At 46.7% G+C, this 10,883-nt stretch overlaps 1 protein-coding gene across 1 annotated transcript in view; it reads left to right on the top strand.

Moving 5' to 3' along the window:
- Positions 1-10,883, top strand: part of TYMS (thymidylate synthetase) — a 33,976-nt gene continuing 23,093 nt past the window's right edge. Inside the window, exons 1-3 of the mRNA XM_077492544.1 lie at positions 1-146; positions 222-372; positions 3,205-3,278. Coding sequence (XP_077348670.1) covers positions 102-146; positions 222-372; positions 3,205-3,278 — 270 coding nt within the window. The 5' untranslated portion in view covers positions 1-101. The remainder of the gene's footprint in view (positions 147-221; positions 373-3,204; positions 3,279-10,883) is intronic.

The following is a 10,883-nucleotide window of genomic DNA, read 5'->3' as shown; positions in this document are numbered from 1 at the left end:
GCTCCGCCTCTCCTTACATGACAGGAGAATTTTGGCGGGAATTTGAGCGCCAGGTTTGAGTCTCCCTGCAGTGTATTTCCCGCGTTTCTCGGACATACAGAATGCCGGTAGCGGAGGAGGAGACGGTGTGTGTGCGCCCGGAGCAGGTATATACGGAGGGGGCTGTATGAGGCGATGTGTGCTGTGTATATGATCATCATCTCTCCGCTCCTCTATCTCAGGACCCCCCTCACCATGAACAGCCCCCCCATGACGAGGGCCAATACCTGGATCAGATCCGACATATCCTCACCAGGGGCTACCGCAAAGAGGACCGGACCGGTACCGGGACTTTATCTGTGTTCGGCATGCAAGCTAGATACAGCCTGAGAGGTGAGAGAGAGGGACTACAAGTCCCAGCAATTCGAACAGCCGCATGTCAGTGATCTGTATTTTATTACATCCAATGAAGACAAGAGGAGGGGGATGGGGAGTTCCAATTGTAGAGGATAGAAGGATGTGTGAGAATACTGCAAATGGCATGCAATATCTAGTGCACAAAGTCCATTGTATGCATGTTGTGTGGCCAATATTTAAAAATATAGTGTTACTACAGTTTATCTGTTGCTAGGATGCTGGGGGCCGCCCTGCTCACTGGCTGTTGCTAGGGGGCTGCCAGCGCATCTCCTCGGTGTGAAAGCATACAGAATATCACACAGACTGCAGGGGAGCCATATTGCAGGCACTTTACAGGTGCTATTTTTAGCCTAAAGGCGCCTGAATAAAGCCCCAGTGTGAAAGGTGTCTCTAACTGTTAGATTTTATAAGATGTAGGTGGAAAAAAATAAAATAAAATCGGCCTAACATATTGGCATCATATATCGGCCAGAGAAAAAAAACATATAGTGGAACTGTGATGGGAAAAGTTAACATAGGATGATCAAGGGGTTAAATGTGTGCCTAACAATGTTTAGTGTGTGTTCACTGTGTGGTGTTTGACTAAGCAAGGTGCTGGTCTTTATTCCATGTCAGGACACTCGTGTATAAAAAGAGCCCTGTGTTGTTTACCAGCACAGGGCTCTCTTCTGTCATTCGCTCAACTGATCAGTGGGTCCCAGCCATCAATCATTGGCCCGCTGATCGGTTTGTGCTGCAGTGAATGACTGCACTGCCTTCTGGGACCACGTGCACGTTTGCAAGAAGACCCAGAACAAAGCAGCAATATACAGATACACGATTGTGCCTGTACAAGTCAACCTGCCACGAATATACTGCAGCAGGTCGGCAAGCGGTTAAGCCAGTGTGCATAGACCCTTGAGATAGCCATACACAGCTCATATTCTTGCTAAAGCAGCCAAAATTGGAGCCATGGCTAGCCCTGTCCGCACCACTAAAAATCGGCTGAGCCAGGTGAAAATTTTCAAACTTAACTGCAACCACTGTTGCCGGTATTCAGCCATGATTGTCACTGATGCTTGAAAACAATAGCTGGGATCAGACATTCCTCCATGCATCCTGTTTAGTGTGGATGGAATAATCTACAGATTCTTATCTTGACGGGGCCTAGCCACATTCTGTGTGTCAATGAATACAGAGTGGGGCTCAAGAATGAGCACACACAAGTGCCTGTGGAGGAGGAGCAAGGAGTGCTGGCTGGAGACCCGAGAAAGAGAGAGAGGATTTGCAAAACAATCGCACAGAGCGGGTAAGTAATTCCAAATAGGCTACTAACATGTATCCATGGCTCAAACTATGCATATGGCTGTCAGTGCACCACAGGTCATACACCAGTAGACTTCCTTTATTAATTTGTGGTGGCTAGGTGTTCTCCGGGGACCCAAGAGACTGGATGGGTACATATGCTATAACACACATCGACACAGCAAGCAACATGATGTATGTATGAAATACACCCATCCCCCCCCCAAGCCTCCTTGGTCAGTGAGCCAAATAATTGCATATTGTTTAAAAGAGAAGTAAGGACAAAGCACTATTTACAGGAGTCCATGATGTTCTGCACTGATGTGACCCATATTTAGCTGACAGCAGGCTAAAGCCTGCTGTTCGCTGATGTCACTCAGCCAGTACAAGCTCTGGAGAGTTACCAACTTTAATGTTGGAATCCACCCAGATGTCTGAACCAGCATCTGGCTCTGTCCCTCAGCGTGCTGTTGGGAGCCTGAGCCAGCCACTCCCATTCCCTGCTCAGCCTGGAGCTACAGTGAGAGCTGGAGACTGACCGTTACAATTCTCTGCTCACTGAAGACTGAGAGCTGACCGATCGGCGGTGTTTGATTTCTCAGTTCTTGGTCTAGAGGCGGCGGGGGGACAAATGCTGCATCCATTTAGGGGAGTATGATTCTCCCCCCCCCCCCCCCCCATCATGAACTTTTTAACCTTTTTTTTTAATAAATTTTTATTGAAATGCAAGAAGACAAAAAAACAAACAAAAGCTATGCAATGTTTCATGTAGAGTGGAACAGTTTTCCTGAACATTTGATAACATTGTGAGGTCTAAAGTAAAAAGTGATGGATTCTATGCTAATGAGGGGACCGTCAACCGTGTGTAAGATGTTGGTCAGTCAGGAATACGCTTCCAGATAAACGTTCAAGACCTTCAAAATGCATAGAAGTTATCAGAAAAAGAAAGAGGAGAGGTGGGGATTCAAAGGAAAGGGGGATACGGGGGGGGGGGGGGGCGGGAACATTGGCATGTGTGGCAACCTAATAGCGATGAGTAATCAGAAACCATTGGGTCTTGTAAACTTTTTATTGAAACCTCATTAAGCTAGAGCTACACATCAATTTTAGTACCAGAATTAAGATATAGCAAATGATTTACCGTAATTCAAGTTGCCACAAGCACACCCCTTTTAAATCGCTTAACTGGCTGCAGCAATTATTCTCATTATCCCACAGTGCTTCAGTCATGTATAGATTACTACAAGATGCTACTTTGCATTTTGATAGTGGGAAGACGTATCCACCATAGGAATACACCGATCAGCTCTGATCAAATGAAAATATACCAACAGGGCGGTTAAGTAGATACATGTTTGATCATCCACAGTGGCCACATATGAATAAAAATGAATCTGGTCCATGCTGAATGTGGCCAGGTTAATTTACTTACTGAAAGATTGAGATAAAGAGCCATAACATGCACATTGTGTTTGTACACATTCATTACTCAGTGACTTGAATATTTACTTCCTTTCCTCTCAGATCAGTTTCCTTTGCTTACGACAAAGCGGGTATTCTGGAAAGGAGTGCTCGAGGAGCTTCTGTGGTTCGTTAAGGTAACTTTATTTTTTATTTTTTATGAACTAAAAGAAAATATTTAAACTCTGTGTAGTAAAAAAAAAAAATTGTGAACTGCATGTAGCAAAGTCCAGAGGCCTAATGGTGACATCCTTCAGTGTAGAGTGGGTTACAAGCAATGGTGGGTATAGTGCAAGATGAAATGGTGGGCGCCCGACACTTTTAGAATGCAAAAAGAGATTTGTCTCTGGAACAGAACTGGGGGAGAGAGGGTTAGGGCCAGGACACCCTTAAGCAGATGCAATGCTAATTAGCAGTCTCAGACTGCTAAAGGAAAGACAGCTATACAGGTGTAGGCCTCCAGCCGGACACCACTTCTGTATAGGTAGGACTGCTATCTCCTATGGCAACAGTTTTGTAGTAGTTACTAACGGTAGTATATTCAACCATTGACAACACACGGTTATGTTTATTCCACAATCGCTCACTGTGGATCTTCACTCAGTGAATTCCCAGTCTTTCACTAGGCTTCAGATCCAATAGCCACTGGACCCCTTGAACTTTCACTGTTAGCACTCAGTATCTTCCTCAAGCATCACCCCCTCTTCCCTGCTGGGTCCCTGGCTTGGCACTCAGATACTCTTCAAGTGTCACCCCTGCTGGCCCACTAGGTCCCTGGCTTGGCACCCACTGATGCTGGGCAAGCGTCACCTCTGTCCCGCTGGGTCCCTGGCTTGGCACTCACTGAAGCTTTCTCACTTCTTTGTCGTCCCTGGCTGATGAGAAGACTGCTTAGATACTAGCTTCAGATTATTTAGTGGTCTCTGTTAATAAGGTGGATGGTCCCTTAGTGGCGTCAGCTTCCCCTTCCACCTCCGACAGCTGGTTCCCCATCTGGCAGAACTGCTACTTCTGGTTGGACTGCAGGCCAGCAGCCCCAACCCTATGCTGCACTCCTGCTTCTTGATAGGTCTCAAATTGCCAAGCAGCCAGATGCCCCTGGGATAGGCCTCAGGCTTCTGGCCTAGCAGCCGGTGGCAGTACAACACACCTCCACCCAGACAGCCATCCAGGTGGCACAGAACCCTGATCACCTGACAACCCAAATAAATAGGCTCTGCCAGCAGATCAAGGGAGTTAAACAAACCTTTGCCTATTGGCTGAGACACCCCATCCATTCATGATCTGTCCTTACTAGGCCCTAGTCTTATCTAATGTCACCAGCTACAATGCCACCTAGTGACAAGAGAGAATTGTAGCAATTCCAGAATTTGGGGAAATCAGTAGATCTCCTAACAATTAGCCAGGACAATTACTATTGGGCAAACTAAAGAGACTTAAAGAATTGGGGGGAAATCAATTGATCTAACAATTGGCCAAGGCAACGCTCGCCTGGCAACTAAATTAGATAAAAATCTTGTCTAAGCTTCAGGGTGCTACATGCAGATGAATATATTGTAGATATAGAGAATCAAGATGATTAGATTTGGCAGCCTGTTGTGAGGATGACTAAAAAGGAAACTCACTGAAGACAGTTTCTAGGGAATGCTAATAGGCATAGTATTTTTGAGCGCAGTAAATTTAAATTTTGGCACAAGGAGCTGATCTGAAAAATGTTATATTCCTTCTTGAATCTTGACCAAATCTGAAAAAGCATCTAAACTTCAACTGGACATATACCTGTAACCTATTACTGTAAAACGCACTTTCCCAAGTGTTCTTCCAGGACAGCCCTTGAGAGATGGAGCTCCTTCCAATCGACACAGGAAACACATTGCCACAGTTCAAAAAGGTGGTCCCTCAGGTCCCTTGTCAGTCATTTGTGTTTCCTCCGTCAGAGGAACATGTTGCCAGGAACCTGGAGGCCCCCCTCAGGGGCTGCCTGAGAACCTGTAAGCCATAAGGGACCGGGTCCTGTTTTTTTGGCTGCAGAGGGTCCATACCTGTTTGTTTGTGGCTCGGGTACCGTCCAGCTGAATCGGAGCAGACCCGTTACCCTCCTCCTTCCAGTGCCGAGGTGGCCAGGGGCAGAATGATGCCGGTTTCCCCCAGGAGCGGTGAGTGGAACCTTCCATCTCTGCTCCTTGTTGCGGTGGGGTCTGAGATGCCGAGCGTCATTTCCGGCGGAACCGCGTCATCACTGTGTGCCGAGACTTCCGGTTCCGGGTCTCTAGGGTACAAGGAGGAGAGGGAGAGCCAGCGCTGTGCCTGTCCAGTCCCGACCAGCGTCCCGGATCCCGCCGCTAGTCCGGTATTGCTGAGCGGCAGAGGGGGACCATGGAGGCTATTCCCCAGGACACTCCAGCGGAGGCAGGCACCAGCCAATCCCAGGTAGGCTGCTGGGCATGCTATTACTCTGGTGGTTTAAGGAGTGGTGGTGTTTGTAGGCTGGGATCTGTAGTGCCCCACGGTGGTGGTTAACTCACAGTTAAGGATGTATGCAGTTGGTGGTGATTCTAAGGAGGGACATGGAGCTACCAAAGGAAGACAAGGCAGGCCGCAAAAAGTGCCCTAATTGTGGGAATAGGTTGTCCTCTGGCTCTAACAAAGCCCTATGCAAGCAATGTATTGCAAGCTTGCTTAAATCTGAGGCAGATTCCCCCTTAGCAAAATTTCTGGGCTCCTTTTAAAGAGGAAATGGTGTCGACCTTTAAGTCCCTCCGGGAGTTAATCACTGATGTAGGATCAGCTGCCTCCACTAATAGAACTGCAATCTCCTCCTCACCATGCCTTACAACACCCAGCTCAGGGGAGCCTCGTATGGTCAGGGAGCCTAGCCCCACGTTGATTAGCCCTGATTCCTCTGACACAGATTCTGATCAGGAAGAGGATCAAGCAACGTCTAAAGCCTCAAAGTATAGATTGTCTCTTGAGGAAGTAGATGAGCTAATGGGTGCTATCTATGATACACTGGAAATTGAGGAGGAAGAAACTCAGTTATCCAGACATGATAAGATGTATGAGGCTCTGGGGAAAAAGAAAGCAAGGGTTTTCCCTATACATGAGGTGCTTTCTGACCTTGTCCTTAAGGAGTGGTCTGAACCAGATAAAAAGGTTTTCTTTCCTAATTCCCTTAACCACTTGACCACTGGGCACTTAACCACTTCCCGACCGCCGCACGACGATGTACGTCGACAGCATGGCACGGGCAGGCATATGGGCGTACATGTACGTCCCTGCCTTCCCGCGGGCCGGGGGCCCGATCGGGCCCCCGCCCGGTGCCTGCGGCGGTCGGTATCCGTGCAGGAGCGACCGGTGATGAGGAGGCGGCCATTCATTCATAGCCACCCCCTCGCGATCGCTCCTGATGAATGGGAGTGAAGCATTGCATCACTTCCTCTCCTGTAATGTAAACACAGGAGAGGAAGTGATGTAATCTCTCCTCCGTGTCGGTATTTTTCGTTCCGGCACCGAGGAGAGAGGATCGGTGAGTTGCACAAGCACTACACTACACAGTAGAACATGCCAGGCACACTCACACCCCCCCTTTACCCCCCGATCACCCCCCCAATTACCCCTGCCCCCCCAGTCACAGTGACACCAATGCATTTTTTTTTTTTTTGCATTGGTGTCATTTGTGACTGTAATAACTGTTAGGGCAGTTAGGGTTAGCCCCCTTTAGTTCTAATGTACCCCCCTAACCCCCCCAATAAAGGTTTAACCCCGTGATCACCCCCCGTCGCCAGTGTCACTAAGGCTGGGTTCACATTGCAGCGGTTTATGAGAACGGATGTGATTCGCACCGCACTGCAGTGCAAATCACATCCGATCTCTGCGATTCGAGTTCAGCCATTCGCCGCACCCGCCGCAAATTCGCACGGGACCCTTTTTTTGGTCCGCAGCAGAATCGGATCGCATGGGTGTTCACACCATGCGATCCGAGTTTGCAGATCGCACTGCGATATGCGAACTGATCTGGGGGTGTCATTAACATTTCACTGACACTCCCAGCAGTTCGCATAGGGCAGTGTGAACTGCCGCCGGGAGGCATGCGATGCGGGAACCCGCCGCGGATTCATGGCGTTCCCGCATCGCTCCAGTGTGAACCCAGCCTAATAAGCGATCGTTTTTCTGATCGCTGTATTAGTGTCACAGGTGACGCTAGTTAGGCAGGTAGGTATTTAGGTTCGCCGCAGCTTTTTATAGCGCCAGGGACCCCCATATACTACCGTATAAAGCCCCCTGATTGCCCCCTAGTTAACTCTTTCACCAGTGATCACCATATAACTGTTACAGGTGACGCTGGTTGGTTAGTTATTTTTTATAGTTTCAGGGCACCCGCCATTTATTACCTAGTCTCACTAGTGTACCCGTAAATTTAGGGGTGTCTACTGTCAAGATATGAAGACATATGTAACACATATCTGTATATAACCCAGAGTTCCCCCTTCAATATAAGAATGTATTTCTTTATATAATGTTTTTTAATTCTTCTTGGGTATTCTCAATATTGCAACACATATCTTGTTATTCACTTGTTGTTTGCTTCACATGAGATGTCCTGTACTGTTGACATGAGATAAAGCATGACCTTTAAAGTTGTTATTGTGTTATGGCGAAAATGACCATGTGAAATATGAAATAGATTATCCTGGAATGTATTGTGTATTTTCTATTTTTCACTCTTTCCCACACATAGACTGTAATGTTATAATTTTCCTATAAAACCCTGTAACCGTGATGAATTCAGGATCACTTTCCCGTGATCCTCTGTATGGAGATTTTCTGAGTAAATATACATTGAGATGAATGCAACTTCGTAGAGGTCTTTTATTTCAAGGCTGTACATAACACTACTTTCCAAAATGGGGTCATTTGGGGGGGGTTTGTGCCATCTTGGCATTTTATGGCCTTCAAAACTGTAACGCCCTTAGAAAGCCTGAAGGCGGTGCTTGGTTCTCGGGGCCCCGTACGCGGCTAGGCTCCCAAAAAGTCCCACATATGTGGTATCCCCATACTCAGGAGAAGCAGCAGAATTTATTTTGGGGTGTCATTTCACATATGCCCATAGCATGTGTGAGCAATATATCATTTAGTGACAACATTGTGTAAAAAAAAATAAAAAAATAAAAAATATATAATTTTTTTTGTCATTATTCAATCGCTTGAGGCAAAAAAATAAAATATTCAATGGGCTCAACATGCCACTTATCAATTTCCTTAGGGGGTCTACTTTCCAAAATGGGGTCATTTGGGGGGGTTTTGTACTGCCCTGCCATTTTAGCACCTCAAGAAATGAGATAGGCAGTCGTAAACTAAAAGCTGCGTAAATTCCAGAAAACGTAGCTTAGTTTGTAGATGTGACAACTTTTGCGCAAACCAATAAATATACAGTTATTGACTTTTTTTTTTACCAAAGACATGTGGCTGAATACATTTTGGCCTAAATGTATGACTAAAATTGAGTTTATTGGATTTTTCTAATAACAAAAAGTAGAAAATATCATTTTTTTTTTCAAAATTTGCCGTCTTTTTACGTTTTTATCACAAAAAATAAAAATCGCAGAGTCAGTCAAATACCTTTAGTGTTGAAAATATATTTATTGAACATTTCAAGTAAAAACAATAATAGACAGTAACCTTCATGAAGCAAATACAAGCAGGAACAGTAACAGGACTACATTTATGAATGGACGGCTAACGACTATCAACCACAGTCGGCCCCGTCGGAAAGTTTGGAAAACAGGGAAAACAGCCTGTTCCCGATCCACAAGGCCACAGTAGGGACAAAATACTCATGGGTTACTACATGAGACAACGTGTAATTAGCATTACGAAGAAGACAGAAAGAAAGAGAGAAAAGAAAGGGAAGAGAGGAGCAAAAGAAAGAGGAACAGAGTGATACAGGGAAAAATGAATATCAAGATGAGAGGAGAGGGAAAAGGGGGGAAGGGGAAGGGATACGGGTAGGGGGGGGAAGGGTAGGAGAGAGCCCACAGCGTCCTCATGCATTCAAAATTTGTTCCATTAAGGTGTCAGAGGAAGAGAAGCGGAGCCAGATCGACCATTGAGATATAAACTTGGTGTAAGTGTCATTGTCCAGTGCCAACATCTCCTCCATTCTCATGGTGTCATTCATAATGGATACCCACCGTGACAATGGGGGGGTAGTCGTCGTCTTCCAATAAGCAGGTATCAGCTGCCTAGCAGAGGACATAAAAAAACGAAGCAATCTTTGTCTCTGCGATTTAATAGACCCGGGCAATATTGAGAGTAATGCAATTTTCGGAGAGATAGGAACTGGAGTATCAGCTAGAAGATTATAACATTCAAAAACCTGTGTCCAGAAGGGGCGGATCCTCTCACAGTCCCACCAGACATGTAGATAGGTTCCGACTGAGGCTTCACAGCGCCAGCAGGTGGCTGGCGTAGACGGGAAGATTTTGTGTAAAGTAGCAGGGTCTCTGTACCATCTGGACAGCAGCTTATAGTTCTTCTCTTGAGAGTAGCAGGAGATGGTCGACTTGTGTGTGAAGTGGAAAGAAGTTTGCCAGTCCGGCACAGTGATGTCTTCACCCAAATCCGCAGACCACAGCCTAGTATAAGGTGGGAGCTGATCATGCGCTAAAGTCTGTAGTAAGTTATATAAGGAGGATAGCAGGTGTTTGGGGGCTTCTGGGAGCGAGCACAACACCTCAAAGTCGGTAAGCTTGCGGTGTATTTGAGAGGAGGAGTGTAGGCGTTTGGTAAATGCGGACACCTGTAGGGCCGTGAGCCAATCTCCAGAGTCTGCCAGGGGGACCGGGGTCCCCTGAGAGGGATGCACAAATGTGTGAGCTTGCGGCCACTCCGCACGCCTAAAGGGTCCTAGGGAGGCTGCCCCTGTACTTTGTGGTAAAGCAGGATGGTCAAAGAGGGACGTCAGGGGGCCCGGATCAGAGGAAAGGGTGGTGTTTAGCCCTGTCTTATACCATAATTTCAAGGAGGCCAAGGTCAATGGGGATAAGGATGTCATACTAGAGTAGTCCTGATTGTATCCCCATAGAAGAGCTCGGAGATCCACAGGAGAAAGGTCCTGTTCAACGGCCACCGAGGCCTTGCAAGGAGGACGGGGGAACCATTCTATGATGCGAGTCATATGAGCAGCTGCATGGTAAGTCTCAAAGTCAGGGAGGCCTGTTCCCCCCATAGTCTTCGGGAGTGTAAGCAGTTTAAATTTAACTCTGGGGAGGCCCCTGTTCCACATGAATCTGATGGCTATCGAACGCAGGGAGATGAAAAATGATTTGGGGACTTGGATGGGGATGGTTTGAAATAAATACAGGAGCTTGGGCAGGATGTCCATCTTTAGGATATTAATCCTTCCGAACCAGGGCAAGGGAGACCCCCCCCATTCCTCAAGGTCCTTCCGTATACGGTTAAGCAGGGGAATATAGTTCAGGGAAAACAGGTTAGCTAGGTTGGAGGGTATAATAACCCCTAGATAAGAAATCCCCTTGGTCTGCCATTTAAATGAGAAATTGGATTTTAGAAGGGACAGTGTGGAGGGGGTGAGGGATATGTTAAGGGCTTCAGTCTTAGTAATGTTGATCTTGAAGTTACTATGGGTACCAAAACGTTTAAATTCTCTGAGTAGGGATGGTAGGGAGGTGTGCGGATTCTGAAGGTACACAAGGAGGTCATCAGCATACAGGGAAAGTTTG

Source organism: Lithobates pipiens, unplaced genomic scaffold, assembly GCF_037356315.1.
Source record: "Lithobates pipiens isolate NorthernLeopardFrog02 unplaced genomic scaffold, aLitPip1_a1.2 Scaffold_19, whole genome shotgun sequence".
NCBI classification, from domain to species: Eukaryota; Metazoa; Chordata; class Amphibia; order Anura; family Ranidae; genus Lithobates; species Lithobates pipiens.
This window is presented reverse-complemented; position numbering and strand designations above follow the sequence as displayed.